This window comes from Leptidea sinapis, chromosome 45 (genome assembly GCF_905404315.1).
Source record: "Leptidea sinapis chromosome 45, ilLepSina1.1, whole genome shotgun sequence".
In the NCBI taxonomy this organism is placed as follows: domain Eukaryota; kingdom Metazoa; phylum Arthropoda; class Insecta; order Lepidoptera; family Pieridae; genus Leptidea; species Leptidea sinapis.
In genome coordinates this window covers 2,100,294-2,121,316 of record NC_066309.1, presented here as the reverse complement: position 1 = coordinate 2,121,316, position 21,023 = coordinate 2,100,294, and the positions used below count along the sequence as shown (strand labels likewise).

General features: G+C 44.0%; 2 protein-coding genes across 3 annotated transcripts in view; one reads left to right on the top strand and one right to left on the bottom strand.

Moving 5' to 3' along the window:
* Positions 1–1,442: 1,442 nt before the first annotated feature.
* The window catches only part of LOC126977444 (uncharacterized), a 38,315-nt gene continuing 18,734 nt past the window's right edge, over positions 1,443–21,023 (bottom strand). For both annotated transcript variants that reach the window (XM_050826235.1, XM_050826236.1), the window contains 3 exons: positions 18,918–19,113; positions 5,378–5,510; positions 1,443–4,180 (listed from right to left, as the gene is read on the bottom strand). In XM_050826235.1, coding sequence (XP_050682192.1) covers positions 4,046–4,180; positions 5,378–5,510; positions 18,918–19,113 — 464 coding nt within the window. In that variant the 3' untranslated portion in view covers positions 1,443–4,045. The remainder of the gene's footprint in view (positions 4,181–5,377; positions 5,511–18,917; positions 19,114–21,023) is intronic.
* On the top strand, positions 10,143–11,053 carry LOC126977524 (uncharacterized). Its single transcript, XM_050826381.1, has 2 exons — positions 10,143–10,873; positions 10,937–11,053. Exon 1 carries the CDS (start codon positions 10,157–10,159, stop codon positions 10,868–10,870), a length of 714 nt encoding a protein of 237 aa, XP_050682338.1. The 5' UTR covers positions 10,143–10,156; the 3' UTR covers positions 10,871–10,873; positions 10,937–11,053.

Sequence of the window (21,023 nt, the reverse complement as noted above, 5' to 3'; positions counted from 1 at the left end):
CGGCATTGTGCCCGTTGAAATCACCCAAATCACTACGATTTCAGCGGAGGGGATCTGTGCAAGCACGTCGTCAATTGCCGCTTGAACGCAGCCCATGAGATGATCGGTTTCTGCGTTACTACTATGGGACCTTGCATGCACCGTAGTTAACTGTATATGGTGTATCTTCTGCTCGGGGTCATAAATCATCTGAGTATAAAGTTGAAGTGGTTGGCAGCAAGCAGGCTTCAATGTTCCCGGCAGAGGAGGCAGGCAAATGTAGCCGGTAACGTACGCTGCAAATGGAGCGGCATTTCTCTGCTACATTTAAAGGTACTGATATGCCGCGATAAAATGTTAAAAATAATGTTCCACCACCAATACGGAGCCATCGTAGTTTTCATAGCTTTAATACTAAATTAAAGAAATTCTTTTTTCTTTTTTCAATTTAAGGACACCTGTGTAATTCCAAATTCAAATCAAATCAAAATAACTTGATTCATGTGCGTCACGGAAATGACACTTATGAATGTCAAAAAAATATTTTTCGCAAGAAACTCATAGCCACTCTTTTATATCAATATTTACATGTCCATCGATTTACAAATCATTTCAATTACAATATAATATGTAAAATGATGCAACAAACATACTTAAACGTCAAATAGTCAATGCCTTAAGTCAAAAAAGTAAATGTAAATTAATACAAAAGTTATTGAGTACAGTAGCTGCATCGTCCACATACACCATAATTAAATAAAGGTATTCTGTGAGCATTTTATAAGCGATTATAAATAATATATATACATATACATACATACATAATAACTTTTAAGCATCTGAAACAGAGTCTCCGGCAACAGGATCATCCTGCCACCACAAGCAGCGCCCGTTCACGAGCATGACGCATGAGCCAGTCATCGCCTCCCTTAACCATATTTTAGGGGAAGGGGACGACCCGTCCCATGTCGCCGCCATTTAGTTTCCTCTTTAGAAGTTTAATATCTCTTTAGTACTAGAGTTCTACCTTATGTACTGCTAACGAAAGTGTGATGAAAGAATTATTCTGTTTCATTTTACTTTATTCCGACATAAATGTGTTTCAATGTCTGTTTTATTTTACAAAGGCTTGCACTACGTATGGTATTCGTGTGTGGCGACATTTGTTGGTCCCACGAAAGATCATCGCTGGTTCCGAGAGTAATCGGAATTATGCTGAAATGTGGCCAACTTGTGACAAACACTCTAAAGTATAAGTTGTTTTGTTTATGTTACTTCTGTATATTTAAAATATATGTTTGTTGCATATATTTTTATACTATTGTAATCTAGTGTGAATGAATTGATGCAAGAGACTGGGCAAGTGTTTCAGAAGTGTGGGAAATGGAAGTCAATATTCGATCTGGGACAGGCTGGGCTGTATGAATGTATGTAAGAAAAAACTTAAAATAAATAAAATCCGGTAATAATCACAATATTTATTATTTATGCATACTAATACATTAAAATTTACTATCACATTTCTCATTCATTAAAATATATTCTTAAAATAATAAACTAAACTTAATCTTTTACATGAATATCTATAGGAGCTACATGAAACCAGGAAAACTTATTTAAAACACGTCATCAACAGTAGATAATAATCCGTAATAAGTATATGAGTTCATAATTCAAACAAGTGTATGCAGTCAGTCAGTAATACACAATTAGAGCCCTCCCTCACCGAGACGCCATGGCGACTTCGCCGGCTATGTAGTAATGACTACCCTTGGTTGCCAAATCGAGTAGCCAGTAGTAGCCATGTCTACCCTATGTAGTTTTCTGAGATCTCTTATTGGGAATTGACGTCCATCTTGGCGGCCGGTTGCACACTAAGTGAGTGACGCAGCTTCCTCGTGTACTTATTACTGGCGACGTCGCCAGCTCGGCAAGATTCCTAACTACACACAGCGCGCTGACAGATGTGGCTAGCTTCTAAATTGAATTTATTCTATTTGAATTTATTGAATTGAAGCTGAATCATGTTATATTCACAATGTTGTCAAATTAAGTGATCGCCGAAACTCTTTTGATGCAATGCTACTTTATAAAATCGTAAATAACCACATTGATGCTCCTTTATTACTACAGGCCCTTAGTTTTCAAGTCCCCAAAAGAAATATACGTACTTGTCGAAGTAAACCCTTGTTCGTAGCTAAAAAAAGTAGGACATGCTATGCTGGAAATAGTTATATAAGGCGGACCTGTCGACTTCTTAATGGAAAACTTGCTGACTTAGATATTTTTAAAGAAACCTTGTCCAGTTTTAAAAAGAATATACTAACTGTGCTAAGAAAAAGTGAGATTTGAACGATTATAACTGTTTAACCACAATTTTTTTTTTTTTTTTATAATTTAGTAAATAAGTAAGTAAGTAATTTAGTAAATCTTAGTTTGTTACTAACATTTTTTTTTACTAGTGCCTCTTTTTATTTTTATTTTGTATTACTTATATTTCTCTGCTGTACTTTAGTCTTAATTGTCATAAAATATTAATTTTAAGGAAACTGTAGGTCTAATTCAGTACTAACATTTCTTTGTAAACCTGAATATGTATGTGACTGTTTGTTTCTAAATATATAAATAAATAAATAAATTGGCGACATGGTCAAATAGTCGCCAAATGAGTTAACTGCCCTTAATTTTAATATGAATTATTTGGATACGCAACCGGAGACGGCGCCATGGCGCCTAAGTGAGGTAGGGTTCTTAGTCAAATTTACCAATATTCAACATTTATATTGTCACCAATAATAGTGTGGTGGCAATTGTTCTCAGAGTGCAGTCTCTTGAGGGGAAGTGTCAGATGAGACCATAATAACTATTACTTGGTATAAATACCAATATTCCCAATGATATCGCATTACACCTATCATCCTAGGATTTTGTTTCACTGTGGCATAAATTGATTCTATGGATACTATTCTCAATAAAATCACATTCAAATGTAATCATTTCCTCTACATTCTGACAAAAACATGATTTAAAATAAATACATTTATGGCTCAAAATTTTGGAAATAAGGAGCCCCGAAATTTATGTTTTCACTTAGTTGCCCTAACAGTCTATAGAAAATCTAGAAGTAAATTATAAATAAACCATATAAATAATTAAGTACTGGCCACTATGTAAGAAGTACTAAGTAAGTTAGTACTTAGTAGTTCATGGGTAGTCCCAAGAATAATCGGGACGCAGAAATAACTTTGGATATGGAAAGGTTTTTGGCTCCCTATCTCAAAATACATATACTGTTAAAAACATTGAAATGTAAATCTATAAAAAATTTCTAAATATGTCTGTCATATATTTTTTAATAGTCTGTGTATTTGAGGGTCCTGATGCTACAAAAAGTTAATATTTGCATACCCTCAAAAATTTCGTCCCTTCATCAGTATCATACAGTCATCAGCCTTTTCTCTGAATGCTATTATTTAACAGACATCAGATGAACACGAACCAAAGTTTTCAATTTGATAGAATAATTGTAAGATGGTCTCTGTGAAGAGGTAGTCGTTGATAAAGAAGTTGATAGGCAGTTTGGAAACTTTTCTATGTTAGATGCTGACAGATTGGAAGAAGACCTCTGTGACGGATTGCGTCACGCCCATACACCACCTCTATCAGGAGATTAGTTACACAATGTCCCCTTCTCCAAAGTAATGTTATGGAAAACCTTACTATGTCAGTCCTCCCGGATGTCTCTCCACAAAGACGATATGTTATGTACATGAATCATCAAGATGTCCTCTGACCCGTCTTAACCTTAAGGGTCAATAACCGAAAAATTTCTGCTTCGCGATCTATTTAATTGAAATTAAGGCTGAGATCTTTAGAGCGTTCTTAGACCTTGCTGAGTGTGAGCTTAGCATAATCTTTGATTTCGTTTTTATATTCATTTGACAGCTGAAAATATACCGAGCTTAAGTTAAGACAGCCCAATGCAAAATTCAAGTTCGCGTAAGTGTTACGTAGTCTGAGCAAGGTCTAAGTACGCTCTATAAATCTCAGCCTTAGAGTTATATATCTAATTCATGAGAGTGTGATGCTCTACCATCGTGTCGTCACTGATGAGGATGGTGTTATCTTCAGAAGAGTCTTGTGGCAGGTCGATCTGGGCCGTCAGCTCTTGCAGACTCTCTATCAGCTCGTTCAGAGAAGACTGAAACAGCACAGAAGTTGAATTAGCAAAAATTATTTTTCCTACAACAGTTCGAAAAAAATTCATTACAATTTACAACAGAAATTAATTAGTTTTCTCTGTTTTCCATCGTTTATGAACGGATGTGGAAATGTGTCCAGATATGGACCTTATTTTAAATTTAAACAACGATTATTAAGCGACTATATAACCAACCAAATTTAAAGGGTTCTAATGAAAAATCCTTAGATCATTTCAAGGCGTATGCCTTGATAGACTGTGACAGCTGTGAAAACGACGAAAAAAAAATGATGCGATCACACTAACACAAAGTGACATACAAATTGCGAGTGTAAGACGTAGCTTGTCACGCACACTAATGTAATAAACCTGGCCTGTTTTCATCGGTTGTCCAGCAGCAAGGGGCTAACTCTCGACTTATAAATTATTTAAAAAAAAGCCAACATAAAATTCATCTGGTTGTAAAATGGGAAGGCACATAAGCTCCATAATAAAACTGGTGTTGTTACGAAATAAACTCACAAATTAAAAAAATAAATAATATCTACTACACTCAAGTGGGTGCTACACAATTGTTGGCTGACAAGCAATACATAACCATGACACCTACGCGAGTTTTTAGGCTAACACAACTTGGGTAACCTGTCTTATTAATATAATATGTGTAATATGAATAAAGGAGGACTTTCAAATATTATTTCCACTCACTTTAACTCCTTTGCAAAAAAAGCGTGTATTTTGGTGGTTACATTGGGAACATTCATGTAACCAATATTTTGTTAACATTAATAATTCCATGTAAGTAGTCTTTCTTATCCTCAGATATTTGTAAAATTAATAAGCAAATAATGGTTTTCGTTAATTTGATAATAAGATTTTGATTAAATAAATTGTAAATAATATCCAAGTTCAAATCGCTAATGGTGCACAAATAGTAAAAATTATTCCTCTTTTCTTTACAATAAAAATTTAATATGTGAGACCTCATCGTGTACTTGCAGAATATGTTCCCTTTATATCCACAGACCTCTGGGCTGCAGAAGAAAAAGCCTATATATTCGCCCCTGGACTGTCACCGAGTAACAACCAACCTGAGAGAGGCAGACTTCCGAGGAAGATTCTTGATAGAATTTTTTGTTCATTACCGAAAACTGGTGCAAGAATAAATTGTGTCATAACAACAATAATCAAACTTACCTTTGTCTCTTGAAATTCCATCAACTTATTCTCCATTTCTGGGTCCTGCCCATCAAAATGTTCCGCTAATACTTTAAGGTGATCCGGTAGCATCGAGGTATCTGGTTTACCGGTCGAATTGTCACGAATTATTCTGTTGATTGTATTGTATTTTATATTAACTACACTTATATATAAAGTATTCAATACTTAAAGAATTCTAAAGGAATTATTATTTTTTAAATAAATGCCTTTGTTCTAGGCTGGAAACAAGTGTTCAAATTAAAATTATTCAAAATAGGATGTGAAATCAATTATTGAAAGTCAAAAAACTACCACCCATTCCAAAATGAATGCCTCAGGCCTGAGAAGAATGGGCGCAACAAACTCAGCGGGCTTTTTTTTTCATCAAAAATATGTTTTACAATTAAAGTAACATTTACAAAGTAACAAAGTAACATTGTACAATTAAAACTATCATTTAATAGCCTGAGGGCGGTCGCTCCATTCCCAATCTGTGGTATCATTAAGAAAGTCATCTATGTTATAGTTCAAGAGTCGTACCACCAATAAAACGTAACGATGAACCTCTAAGGAGAGTAGAGCTATTTAAATATCTTGGGCACTTTGTAACCGATGACTTAAAACATGATGTAGATATGGAACGCAGGGCGCTGTCGGTTCTAGCTAATATTATAGCACGCAGATTCACGCGTTGCTCGAAAAATAATTCTTTTTAAAGCGTACTGCACATCGCTCTCTTCGAGTATCCTGTGGGCTACACTAATAAATCGTACAGCGCTCTGAGAGTCCAGTATAACAACGCCTTCAGAGCACTGTTGGAGCTGCCACGTTTTTGTAGCGCGACAGCTATGTTTGCAAACGCAGAGGTCGATAGCTTTAGCGCCGTTCTTCACAAAAAAGCGGATTCTCTACTCCGCCGAATACGAAGCAGCAGTTACCTGAAGGCGATACCCGAAAGCGGGGACTGTCCGTATGTTGGCCATATGATAGAAATAAATATGTCCCTTCGTAGTTATATTTACCACCACAATTAGGTTATAAGTAACTACTTACTAACAATAGATCGCAGTTATCTGAAAATAACCGTTTTATTATTTTATTATTATGCCGTAAACATCTCTTGACTGAATATTAGAGTTTGCTGATATTTCGAAATTATTTCAAGCGTTATGATTTCGTTCCCGTCGGGGTAGGCAGAGACAATAGAATGCCATTTGCTTCTATCCTTACAAACCTCACGCACTTCCTCTACATTCATTACTCTTTTCATACATGCTCGCCGGTTGCGGGAGCTTCGGACCTCTCCTTTTCTCATAACGTCCCCAATTTGGTCGACGAATGTTCTACGAGGTCTCCCGCGACCGACTTGCCCACACACACTTGCCTTATATATATTTGATGCGTCATTCTTTCTTCACTCATTCGCTCCACGTGGCCAAACCATTTCAGCATTCCTTTTTCAGTCCTTGTCACAACATCCTCTTTCAAACCACAGCGCGCTCGTATTACCGCATTCGGAATTCTATCAGTCAGTCTTACCCCACACATACTACGCAGTGATTTCGTGGCGACAAAGTTCATTAGCAAACGTTGGTGAAACTTTTTTTTATGGAAAAGGAGGACAAACGAGCGTACGGGTCACCTGGTGTTAAGTGATCACCGCCGCCCACATTCTCTTGCAACATCAGAGGAATCACAGGAGCATTGCCGGTCTTTAAGGAAGGTGTACGCGCTTTTGTTGAAGGTACCCACCCATGTAGAATAGAAGTGGGAGAGTCACGCTGCCGTCTTTTGACGTCAGCACAATCGGGCCAGACTCGTTCGGGTTAATTACCACACTCGCACAGAATACAGGCGTGAAGTAGCGACCTAGTGCCGCTATGTTTCGCATAGGTTAGTGTCGAGGACCGGTGGCCATTCCCCCCCCCCCCCCCCCTTCCCCAACAAAGATTATGAAAGCGGTCCCTAAAGAGATAGTACCCCAGGAGGGTACCGGCTCTACCAGAGTCGGAGAATCCCTCCCCACGCACTCTAGCTCGGGCTGCAATTCGTATTCTGGGGAGGGCAAAGAACCGCGCATGACTAAGGACAAACGAGGTAGTAACACCACGGCACCCCGCTCCACACTCAACGTGGACTTTTGCAATATCAGGGGAATTCATTCAAACTTAAACGCCGTCCACCACCACCTTGAGACGGCGCAGCCGGCCTTGTGTTTCGTTACGGAGACGCAGATATCCCGACCCAGCGATACGTCATATTTGAACTTGCGTGTTCCGGTCGGGTAACTGGAAAGCTGATCGCCGATTTTGACGACGTGTTTTGACTTTGCACGGGCGATTTGCCGCTTAAAAAATCTGGAGGCACGGATGTATTTCCTCTGTGCAGTTCGGATCCTTGTGCCCAGCGCCGCAACCAAGTTCGATACGCCTGTTTTTTGCAGTCACCTGACAGCAAAAAACAGGCGCAGAAGCTGCTTAAACTGACGCATCGATCCAGGACTGTGATCTGCCACCGATAGGTACTAAAGAGCTTGGTATAAAAATATCAATGCCCTGCAGTATCACATCTGCTACTGCAACGGCCCAGGCACTAGGATCATCCGAAGGGAAACAAACCTTATCCCAAAGGTATGATGCAAAAAAGGAACACATGCTATCCCAATTTGCTGACTTGTGGTGCCTATCGCGGCGGGTCGCTGGTGGTCTGCGACGTTGGCGTCAGATAGGCACTACATTCCTGACCAGGCAATAGTCGAACGTTCCGAGAGGGGCGTGGACAGAGACCTGGTAACTATCGGGATGTGTAGTCATCAGAAGATCTAATAAGGACGGCATGTGGCTATCCACATCCGGGAGCCGCGTTGGCGACTCAACCAATTGGGACAGACCATACGCCAATGCAAAATTATGCACAGATCGCCCTGCGTAGTCTGTGGTACGTGATCCAAGCCATTCGGAATTGTGCATGTTGAAATCACCCAAGACTACGATTTCAGCGGAGGGGATCTGTGCAAGCACGTCGTCAATTGCCGCTTAAAGGCAGCCCATGATCGGTTTCTGCGTTACCACTATGGGACCTGTAGACATACGCATAGGTGCGGACGCGGTAATCTAAATCTATGCGGAGCCAGAGAGTGGACAGGTCCCCACCCTCAAAATAGCCGAGACGGCGACAGCAGATATCCTCCCTAACGTACACACATACCCCGGCGTGAGGCAAAAATTATACTCAATTTTGTACCCGAGGTACGTTAAATGGCGTGTCGCTAGGTCGAGATATCTGTGTCTCCGTAAAGAAACAGAAGGCCGGCTGCACCGTCTCAAGGCCGGCTGCATCGTCTCAAGGTGGTGGTGGACGACGTTTAAACTGGAGTGAATTCCCCTGATGGTGTACGCGCGACGCTCCATGCGGGCCCAGTCAACGTCAACCGGGAGCAAGGCCGGAGCACAGGTCGTGTATCTATCAGTGTTCATAGTGCTGGTACCAGTACCAGTATCAGTTACCTCAGTATCCGCTGGCGGGTGTACTCCGGCCCGCTGAGCACGGTGACGGAGGCCAGCGTGGACACGAGCGTGGTGCGCGCGCGACGCTCCACGCGGGCCCAGTCCACGTATCTATCAGTGTTCATAGTGCTGGTACCAGTATCAGTTACCTCAGTATCCGCTGGCGGGTGTACTCCGGCCCGCTGAGCACGGTGACGGAGGCCAGCGTGGACACGAGCGTGGTGCGCGCGCGACGCTCCACGCGGGCCCAGTCCACGTATCTATCAGTGTTCATAGTGCTGGTACCAGTATCAGTTACCTCAGTATCCGCTGGCGGGTGTACTCCGGCCCGCTGAGCACGGTGACGGAGGCCAGCGTGGACACGAGCGTGGTGCGCGCGCGACGCTCCACGCGGGCCCAGTCCACGTATCTATCAGTGTTCATAGTGCTGGTACCAGTATCAGTTACCTCAGTATCCGCTGGCGGGTGTACTCCGGCCCGCTGAGCACGGTGACGGAGGCCAGCGTGGACACGAGCGTGGTGCGCGCGCGACGCTCCACGCGGGCCCAGTCCACGTATCTATCAGTGTTCATAGTGCTGGTACCAGTATCAGTTACCTCAGTATCCGCTGGCGGGTGTACTCCGGCCCGCTGAGCACGGTGACGGAGGCCAGCGTGGACACGAGCGTGGTGCGCGCGCGACGCTCCACGCGGGCCCAGTCCACGTATCTATCAGTGTTCATAGTGCTGGTACCAGTATCAGTTACCTCAGTATCCGCTGGCGGGTGTACTCCGGCCCGCTGAGCACGGTGACGGAGGCCAGCGTGGACACGAGCGTGGTGCGCGCGCGACGCTCCACGCGGGCCCAGTCCACGTATCTATCAGTGTTCATAGTGCTGGTACCAGTATCAGTTACCTCAGTATCCGCTGGCGGGTGTACTCCAGCCCGCTGAGCACGGTGACGGAGGCCAGCGTGGACACGAGCGTGGTGCGCGCGCGACGCTCCACGCGGGCCCAGTCCACGTATATTTTTTTTTTTTTTTTTTTTTTTTTTTTTTTCTTTTTTTTTCGAGGGTAGGTGTGAAAAAAGTTAACACTGTTTTTAAAGAGCTCCGTATTTTCAATCATCTTAAAATTAAAAAAAAAGTAATTTTATACTATTATTTTAGTAGATTTAGTGTTAAGTGTGATAAATAGTACCCACCAGACAGTACTTATTCTCCTAGTGAAAGTCAATTAAGTTCACTTCTTTAATATCCCTTTGTTCCGATCACTACGTATCACCAGTCATCATGGATGCATTAAAAGACTCGCTCAACGCCATGGCTGAAATGTTCGAACAGAAGATGAGCGAGTTCCAGCAGGGCCTAGATAATGGACCCATTACAAACACATCCCTGGCTGCAGAGTTTAACAGCTTCAGGACCTTTGTGCTCTCTGCCATGAATACTTTGCAGAGACAGGTGGAGTTCCTTGGTATAGAGGTTGATCGTCTGGAGATGCGTAGAAGGCGCAAAATGCTACTAGTGCACGGAGTCAGCGAAGATAAGTCGGAAGATGTTACTTCACGTGTTTGTAAAGTAGTAGGGGAACATCTTGGTGTGACTGGATTCTCTGTTGCTTCCATCAAGTCATCCCATCGCTTAGGACGTCCTTCCGAAAAGAAACCTCGTCCTATAGTGGTAAAGTTTGCGGATGTAGCATTGCGGGATAAGGTTTGGTTCTCCAAAACTGGATTTAAGGGCAGCGGTTTAACTGTGTCAGAGTTTTTAACAAAGAGTCGTCATAACTTATTTATGGAGGCAAGGCAGAGATTCGGCATAAACAAGTGCTGGACAAGGGATGGATGCATACATATTATAGGCTCAGATGGTTCACATCACCGAGCTGAGTGGAAAGCTGACCTACACAGCATACCACAGACATCTAAACAGACATCTAAGCCTCTGACTCAGGGTACTGCCAGTCTCACCTCCAGGTCCAAAAGAACGGTCAAAAATAAGTAATAGGTATCATTAATCTGTAAGTATTTTAAGGTAATGTAACCTTTAAATAACTTGTACAATTCATAGGTTTAGTTAACTGTAAGCTTTTTGTAACTTCTAATTACCTATGTCACTACCACAAAGCCTAAGCTATCCTAGTATGAATCTTTATGTTATGTATATGAATTAAACCTTTTTTTATTTAGTATTTATAACTTATTACAAAATTTCATAACCATCCTGTGTTGATAATTAAGATAATATATAAAGAATGCATATACCTAACTTGTAATGCACCACATTGTAACATTTGTGTTATAGTTTAATAGTTTGGTAACAAGCCTGCAGTATTCATTTACATCCTGTTCTGTTTTTTAATACCAAAAATAAAATGGAACATCATATAACTATTAAATGCTATTTATTAAACATTTTAAATAAACAATTTTCCATAAAATTTGATAATTTGATATTACTAAATGCAGCTTATATTTCAAACATTTTCAATTGTTACATAGTATAAATGTCATACTACATAATTATCAGATTTATATTGCCTATGCTATTTCTTTCCTGTGTATAATATATTTAATAAACTGTAGTTTTAGTGTAATAAATCAAATTCCGTTGTTGATACTAGAAAATGAAAACTGTAGTTGTTACATAATAGGTACCTATTAAATTACCATTGTTATTTGTGTAGACTGTAGTGTCTTGTGTGACTGGCAGATGTACGTGACAACTGTCATCTAATGACAGCTGTGACATTTGACATACCAGCCGCAGACTAAATAACTGCTTTGGATACAAGGCTTTTGGTCATCACTGCGCTGGCATTTATAGATTATTAGAATTAGATTATAGAATTACATGATTAGTAAGCTAAGTTATTGAAGCTGTAAGATAGCGCCGCTTATTATTTTATTATTTATTTTTTCTCACCCTTAATATGGGTCAAGGTATTAAAAATATTATGTTTTAATTACTGCATCATGTTTTCACCGTAAATAAAATTTGTACAGCATAAAAATGGAGTACTCAGATGGAGGCGCGCAATCTTTATTTCTTTTTTATAATAATTTACGTGAAAATTACAAGTCTATCTCAAAACAGCTTCATAGTTATAGTTTATATTATTTTTATTCTTTTAATTTGTATATGTACTTCATTTTTATTATTGTAATTTTTTGTCTTTAGTCACTTAGTTTTTAGTCCTCTAAGTTACCTATTTAAAACCTACCTATGTTTTTTGAGGGTTTTGAGATAAATAGTTTATTTTTGCTAAAAGGAAAAAAGGGTTACTTTTTCATTTTTGATTGTTTTTACTTTATCTTTTATTTTTTTTTATTTTTTATTATTGTTTGTTTTAAGAAGTGAATTAATCTCTCCTTGCAACTGGCGGGTGGGTTCGTTAATCATTTAATTTAATTTAATTTAATTATTTTTGTATATTATTTTTTAGTTTAGGAAACTCGTTGCAGGTATACTTTTGGATATTATTTTATATAGGATTATTTTTTGTGTAATAGTATAAGTAGTAATAAACAGTAGATAATTTTTAAATATTATCAAGATTCAAAATGTCACATAACTCTAGCCTTGATGATTTTCAGTCTATAGTCTCTTCTGGTTCTAGTGGTGAAGAAAGTTTTCAAAGTGTATCTTATATTCCTATTGACGTTGCTCTCAGTAATCACTTCCCAGACACACAGAAAAACTTTAATATAGTTCACCTAAATGCACAAAGCATTCCTGCACATTATCTTGACCTTCAGGCGTCGTTTGATTCTAGCAATGTTCATGCCGTACTTATTTCTGAGTCGTGGCTTAAGCCCAGCCTCCCTTCTTCCTCTTACTACCTTCCAGGCTACCACCTCCTTCGCAACGACCGTGTGGGTAGAGTTGGTGGCGGCGTTGCAATCTATCTTCGATCTCACCTTCCGTTTTCAATCATAAGTTCTTCTAGTGATTCCATGTCACAGAATGAAGTTGAGTATCTTCTTGTTGAAGTTATCCTTTCACATACAAAAATCCTTCTTGGAGTATTCTACAGTCCTTCACTTAATGTCGATTATTTCTCTTCCTTTGATCATATCCTCGAGAAATTTGTACCACTATATGATCACTTGATTTTGATGGGTGATTTTAATACCTGTCTTCTTAAAGATGACCATCGTTCAAAAAAGCTTTTGTCCGTTACTGATTCCTACAATCTCCATATCCTTCCTCTTACAGCCACCCACTTCTTTCCTCACTCCACTCCGTCTCTTCTTGACCTCATCATAGTCTCTAAGCCCGAGTATGTAAACTCGCATGGGCAATGCTCTGCGGATGCTTTTTCCTTCCACGATCTCATTTTTCTCTCCTATAAAGTACGCCCCCCTAAACGTAAACCCCAAATACTGATGCAGCGGAATTTTTCTGGGATGGATATGCAACGTCTTTCTATAGACGCACAAACTATTGATTGGGATGTCATTTTTAATTCTAATAGTATCAACGATAAAGTTGATATTTTTAATTCTTTGCTAATACAGCTGTATGATAAGCATGCGCCAGTTAAACCCGTGAAGATAAAGCATTTACCTGCTCCTTGGCTTACTGATGATATTAAAAAACTGCAAATTTCTAAAAATCGAGCTAAATCTATTTATAAGCATAATAACTCTGATCTTAACCGGGAAAAGTATATAAGATTAAGGAATCGTTGCAATACAATGTGCAGAGACGCGCAGCGACGCCATATCTACTCGTCTGTTGAGAACGGTGAAACCAGTAAAGTTTGGAAATTCCTAAGAACGCTAGGAGTTGGGAAGCAACAACATACAGTTTCCAATAATCTAAATATTGAACAACTTAATCAACATTTCTCTCAAAATTCATCTTTTCTTGACAATAACACTAAAGCTCAAACGCTTAAATCCCTATCCTTAATCCCAACCCCTGACTTTCCACCGTTCAACTTCTCTCCCTTCACTGATTCTGACGTTAAAAAAACCATTTTGTCTGTTACATCTAAGGCCGTTGGTAGTGATTGCATTAGTCGTAATATGATCCTTCCTATCATAGATATCCTAGTTCCTACAATCTTCCATATTCTTAATTTTTCTATAACGTCTGGCCAATTTCCTGTAGCCTGGAAAGACGCTAATGTTATTCCAATACCTAAAATTTCTAAACCACATAATCTTTCTGACTATCGCCCCATATCTATACTACCTTTTCTTTCCAAGGTTCTTGAACGCTTAGTCCATCAACAATTCTCTATATTTATTAATAAGCACAGTGTTCTTAACCCTCTCCAATCTGGTTTTCGTCCAGGACATAGTACGACTACTGCACTTATAAAAATTACCGATGATATCCGATCTGGCATGGATAAGCAACAGCTCACAATACTTACACTACTCGACTTCAGTAATGCCTTCTGCACTGTTGACTTTGATATTTTGCTGAGCATGTTGAGTTCTATTAACGTATCTCCAACAGTGATAGGGTGGTTTCGAAGCTATTTACGTGGGCGTCGGCAAAGGACTAAGATTGATGATAACACTTCAACCTGGTCTAACCTTTCCGCTGGAGTTCCACAAGGCGGTGTACTATCTCCTCTTCTTTTTGCAATTTTTATTAACTCTATAACTAAAAATTTAACTTCCTGGTATCATATGTATGCAGACGATCTCCAGATATACTCACAATCTTCTCTCGAGGGTCTGCCTTTAGCTATTAAAAACACTAACAAAGACTTAACTACAATCGTGGAATGGAGTACTGCCCATGGACTAAAAGTGAATCCGTCGAAAACTCAATGTATTATTGTTGGTAGCTCACAACTAACCCATAAAATTGAGTGGGGTAATCTACCTCCCATTTCTGTAGGAGGAACTCTTATTCCTTTTAGCTGCTCTGTTAAGAGCTTGGGCGTATTCATTGATCGGAATTTGTCTTGGCACCATCAATTAAAAGAAGTTAGTAGGAAGCTCTATGCTGCCTCTCACTCATTAAAAAAACTCCAAAATTTTCTTCCTATTCCCACGAAAACTTTACTCGCTCAATCCCTTCTCCTGTCCATTCTTGACTACGCTGACATTTCATATGTCGACTTAACCGAACTCCAGTTGGATAAGCTTGAACGATTGCAGAACATGTGTATTCGTTTTATATTTGGACTACGTAAGTATGACCACGTGTCTGAATTTCGCAAAAAGCTCAAATGGCTCCCTATCCGCTTGCGTAGAAATTTCCATATACTTATACATCTCTATCGTGTCCTATTTGATCCTAAAACTCCTATATATCTCAAGGAAAAATTTTCAGCATTAAGTTTTCACCAACTATATCTTCGGTCTGTTCATAATCTCTTGCTTTGTACACCTGTACATAAAACTTCCTTTTTCAACAATTCATTTGCTGTGCAAGCTGTTAACCTATGGAATTCTCTTCCCTCTGAAATCAGAAAGGCTCAAACTCTCCAATCTTTCAAAACAACGCTCCATAATTATTATTTATTACTGTGACAATTTCAATACTAGTTCTTTTCTTGGAATTATTTACTGTATGTTTAAATTATATGCATATCGATAACACCACCTTCTGTTATCTTTTCAACTATAACTGATTCATTATAGGTTGCCTGGTAGAAATCGCTCTTAAGCGATAAGGCCGCCTATTGCTTTTTGTAGTCTCGATTTTTGTTATGTTTCATAATTTTGTGGTATGCAATAAAGATATATTTCATTTTCATTTCATTATCTATCAGTGTTCATAGTGCTGGTACCAGTATCAGTTACCTCAGTATCCGCTGGCGGGTGTACTCCGGCCCGCTGAGCACGGTGACGGAGGCCAGCGTGGACACGAGCGTGGTGCGCGCGCGACGCTCCACGCGGGCCCAGTCCACGTATCTATCAGTGTTCATAGTGCTGGTACCAGTATCAGTTACCTCAGTATCCGCTGGCGGGTGTACTCCGGCCCGCTGAGCACGGTGACGGAGGCCAGCGTGGACACGAGCGTGGTGCGCGCGCGACGCTCCACGCGGGCCCAGTCCACGTATCTATCAGTGTTCATAGTGCTGGTACCAGTATCAGTTACCTCAGTATCCGCTGGCGGGTGTACTCCGGCCCGCTGAGCACGGTGACGGAGGCCAGCGTGGACACGAGCGTGGTGCGCGCGCGACGCTCCACGCGGGCCCAGTCCACGTATCTATCAGTGTTCATAGTGCTGGTACCAGTATCAGTTACCTCAGTATCCGCTGGCGGGTGTACTCCGGCCCGCTGAGCACGGTGACGGAGGCCAGCGTGGACACGAGCGTGGTGCGCGCGCGACGCTCCACGCGGGCCCAGTCCACGTATCTATCAGTGTTCATAGTGCTGGTACCAGTATCAGTTACCTCAGTATCCGCTGGCGGGTGTACTCCGGCCCGCTGAGCACGGTGACGGAGGCCAGCGTGGACACGAGCGTGGTGCGCGCGCGACGCTCCACGCGGGCCCAGTCCACGTATCTATCAGTGTTCATAGTGCTGGTACCAGTATCAGTTACCTCAGTATCCGCTGGCGGGTGTACTCCGGCCCGCTGAGCACGGTGACGGAGGCCAGCGTGGACACGAGCGTGGTGCGCGCGCGACGCTCCACGCGGGCCCAGTCCACGTATCTATCAGTGTTCATAGTGCTGGTACCAGTATCAGTTACCTCAGTATCCGCTGGCGGGTGTACTCCGGCCCGCTGAGCACGGTGACGGAGGCCAGCGTGGACACGAGCGTGGTGCGCGCGCGACGCTCCACGCGGGCCCAGTCCACGTATCTATCAGTGTTCATAGTGCTGGTACCAGTATCAGTTACCTCAGTATCCGCTGGCGGGTGTACTCCGGCCCGCTGAGCACGGTGACGGAGGCCAGCGTGGACACGAGCGTGGTGCGCGCGCGACGCTCCACGCGGGCCCAGTCCACGTATCTATCAGTGTTCATAGTGCTGGTACCAGTATCAGTTACCTCAGTATCCGCTGGCGGGTGTACTCCGGCCCGCTGAGCACGGTGACGGAGGCCAGCGTGGACACGAGCGTGGTGCGCGCGCGACGCTCCACGCGGGCCCAGTCCACGTATCTATCAGTGTTCATAGTGCTGGTACCAGTATCAGTTACCTCAGTATCCGCTGGCGGGTGTACTCCGGCCCGCTGAGCACGGTGACGGAGGCCAGCGTGGACACGAGCGTGGTGCGCGCGCGACGCTCCACGCGGGCCCAGTCCACGTATCTATCAGTGTTCATAGTGCTGGTACCAGTATCAGTTACCTCAGTATCCGCTGGCGGGTGTACTCCGGCCCGCTGAGCACGGTGACGGAGGCCAGCGTGGACACGAGCGTGGTGCGCGCGCGACGCTCCACGCGGGCCCAGTCCACGTATCTATCAGTGTTCATAGTGCTGGTACCAGTATCAGTTACCTCAGTATCCGCTGGCGGGTGTACTCCGGCCCGCTGAGCACGGTGACGGAGGCCAGCGTGGACACGAGCGTGGTGCGCGCGCGACGCTCCACGCGGGCCCAGTCCACGTATCTATCAGTGTTCATAGTGCTGGTACCAGTATCAGTTACCTCAGTATCCGCTGGCGGGTGTACTCCGGCCCGCTGAGCACGGTGACGGAGGCCAGCGTGGACACGAGCGTGGTGCGCGCGCGACGCTCCACGCGGGCCCAGTCCACGTATCTATCAGTGTTCATAGTGCTGGTACCAGTATCAGTTACCTCAGTATCCGCTGGCGGGTGTACTCCGGCCCGCTGAGCACGGTGACGGAGGCCAGCGTGGACACGAGCGTGGTGCGCGCGCGACGCTCCACGCGGGCCCAGTCCACGTATCTATCAGTGTTCATAGTGCTGGTACCAGTATCAGTTACCTCAGTATCCGCTGGCGGGTGTACTCCGGCCCGCTGAGCACGGTGACGGAGGCCAGCGTGGACACGAGCGTGGTGCGCGCGCGACGCTCCACGCGGGCCCAGTCCACGTATCTATCAGTGTTCATAGTGCTGGTACCAGTATCAGTTACCTCAGTATCCGCTGGCGGGTGTACTCCGGCCCGCTGAGCACGGTGACGGAGGCCAGCGTGGACACGAGCGTGGTGCGCGCGCGACGCTCCACGCGGGCCCAGTCCACGTATCTATCAGTGTTCATAGTGCTGGTACCAGTATCAGTTACCTCAGTATCCGCTGGCGGGTGTACTCCGGCCCGCTGAGCACGGTGACGGAGGCCAGCGTGGACACGAGCGTGGTGCGCGCGCGACGCTCCACGCGGGCCCAGTCCACGTATCTATCAGTGTTCATAGTGCTGGTACCAGTATCAGTTACCTCAGTATCCGCTGGCGGGTGTACTCCGGCCCGCTGAGCACGGTGACGGAGGCCAGCGTGGACACGAGCGTGGTGCGCGCGCGACGCTCCACGCGGGCCCAGTCCACGTATCTATCAGTGTTCATAGTGCTGGTACCAGTATCAGTTACCTCAGTATCCGCTGGCGGGTGTACTCCGGCCCGCTGAGCACGGTGACGGAGGCCAGCGTGGACACGAGCGTGGTGCGCGCGCGACGCTCCACGCGGGCCCAGTCCACGTATCTATCAGTGTTCATAGTGCTGGTACCAGTATCAGTTACCTCAGTATCCGCTGGCGGGTGTACTCCGGCCCGCTGAGCACGGTGACGGAGGCCAGCGTGGACACGAGCGTGGTGCGCGCGCGACGCTCCACGCGGGCCCAGTCCACGTATCTATCAGTGTTCATAGTGCTGGTACCAGTATCAGTTACCTCAGTATCCGCTGGCGGGTGTACTCCGGCCCGCTGAGCACGGTGACGGAGGCCAGCGTGGACACGAGCGTGGTGCGCGCGCGACGCTCCACGCGGGCCCAGTCCACGTATCTATCAGTGTTCATAGTGCTGGTACCAGTATCAGTTACCTCAGTATCCGCTGGCGGGTGTACTCCGGCCCGCTGAGCACGGTGACGGAGGCCAGCGTGGACACGAGCGTGGTGCGCGCGCGACGCTCCACGCGGGCCCAGTCCACGTATCTATCAGTGTTCATAGTGCTGGTACCAGTATCAGTTACCTCAGTATCCGCTGGCGGGTGTACTCCGGCCCGCTGAGCACGGTGACGGAGGCCAGCGTGGACACGAGCGTGGTGCGCGCGCGACGCTCCACGCGGGCCCAGTCCACGTCCACGAGCACCTCGTGCCGGGAGCGAGGCCGGAGCACCCGCCGTCCGGACCGGATCACGGCGCCCTCCGACACGCAGCGGTATTGTACTACACACGACATGTTTATTATTAAAGATTATAAAGTATTAAAGTAAAGAAACGATTGATTTGTTTAAATATCTTGGTCATTTAGTAACACCTTCCCTTAGGGACGACGCAAATGTTGAGCGGGAACGAATGGCGATGTCGGTAAGAACTAATATGGTGATCCGTAGGTTTGCACGGTACTCTTCCGTGGTTAAGATTACTGTTTTCAGGGCCTACCGCAACACATTATACACCTGAATCGTGTGGACTGACTGTACGCATAGATGAAGATGTTGTTTCTTTCTTTCTTTCTTAAAAAAAATTTACCCCAGGAGGGTACCGGCTCTACCAGAGTCGGAGATTCCCGTCCCGAGCATTCTCGCTCGGGCTGCCCGTCGTATTCTGGGGAGGGCATAGAACCCCGCCTAACCGAGGACAAACAAGGCAGTAATACCACGGCACCCCGCTTTATTTATTTATTTATTTATAATAGACACACGAACAAGCTATTCTAAACTAAACAAAAATAAGAAAAATATAAAACGAACATTATGAATAGAATAGCTTTCTTACAGGTATGTACAGCTCTGTTGTATTATTAAAGATAATGTTAGTACAAAAAACGCAAAGTAATTTAAAGATTAATAAATGTTAAAAATACAAATTATTTCTTATGTTGAATATGAGTAAAGCAAATAAACCATATATATAATTAAAATCTATTATAAATAACACTGTTGCAAAGTCTTTTAAATTGTAGGACCGACATCCCAAACCTATCCATGGAGTCAAAATTATTATTAAGGAGCTCATTAAATGATCTCATAGAGCGCTGCAGTGGAGAGTGAAGACCAATATTAGTTCTCGGTGCTTTAGGCTCAACATGGACTTTTGCAATATCAGAGGAATTCATTCCAATTTAAACGCCGTCCACCACCACCTTGAGACGGCACAGCCGGCCTTGTGTTTCCTTACGGAGACGCAGATATCTCGACCTAGCGATACGTCATATTTAACGTACCCCAGGTACAAAATTGAGCACAATTTTTTGCCACATGCCGGGGTATGTGTGTACGTTAGGGAGGGTATCTACTGTCGCAGTCTCGGTAATTTTGAGGGTAGGGACGTGTCTACTCTCTGGCTCTGTGTAGATTTTCAGGACCGCGTCCGTATCTTTGCGTGTGTCTACAGGTCCCATAGTGGAACGCAGAAACGGATCACCTCATGGGCTGCGTTCAAGCGGCAATTGAGGACGTGCTTGCACAGATCCCCTCCGCTGAAATCGTAGTCTTGGGTACTTTCAACGGACACAATGCCAAATGGCTTGGATCACGTACCACAGACTACGCAGGGCGATCTGTGCATAATTTTGCATTGGCGTATGGTCTGTCCCAATAGGTTGAGTCGCCAACGTGTCTCCCGGATGTGGATAGCCACATGCCGTCCTTATTAGATCTTCTGCTGACTACACATCCCGATAGTTACCAGGTCTCTGTCGACGCTCCTCTCGGAACGTCCGACCATTGCCTGGTAAGGAGTGTAGTGCCTATCCGACGTCAACGTCGCAGACCACCAGCGACCCGCCGCGTTTGGCACTACAAGTCAGCAGATTGGGAAAGGATGCGTGCCTTTTTTACCTTCGGATCGGCCAAGGTTTGTTTCCCTTCGGATGATCCCAGTGCCTGCGCCGTTGCAGTAGCCGATGTGATGCTACAGGGCATGGATATTTTTATACCAAGCTCTGTAGTACCGATCGATGGCAGATGTGAGCCCTGGTTCGATGCGTCAGTTAAAGCAGCATCTGACTGCAAAAAACAGGCGTATCGAACGTGGGTTGCGGCGCTGGGTTCAAAGGATCAAAACTGCAGAGTTCTAAAGAGGAAATATAACCATGCCTCCAGATTTTTAAAGCGGCAAATAGTCCGTGCAAA

Coding starts and splice junctions, on each gene's coding strand:
- LOC126977524 (XM_050826381.1), top strand. CDS start 10,157: ATGGATGCATTAAAAGACTCGCTCAACGCCATGGCTGAAATGTTCGAA.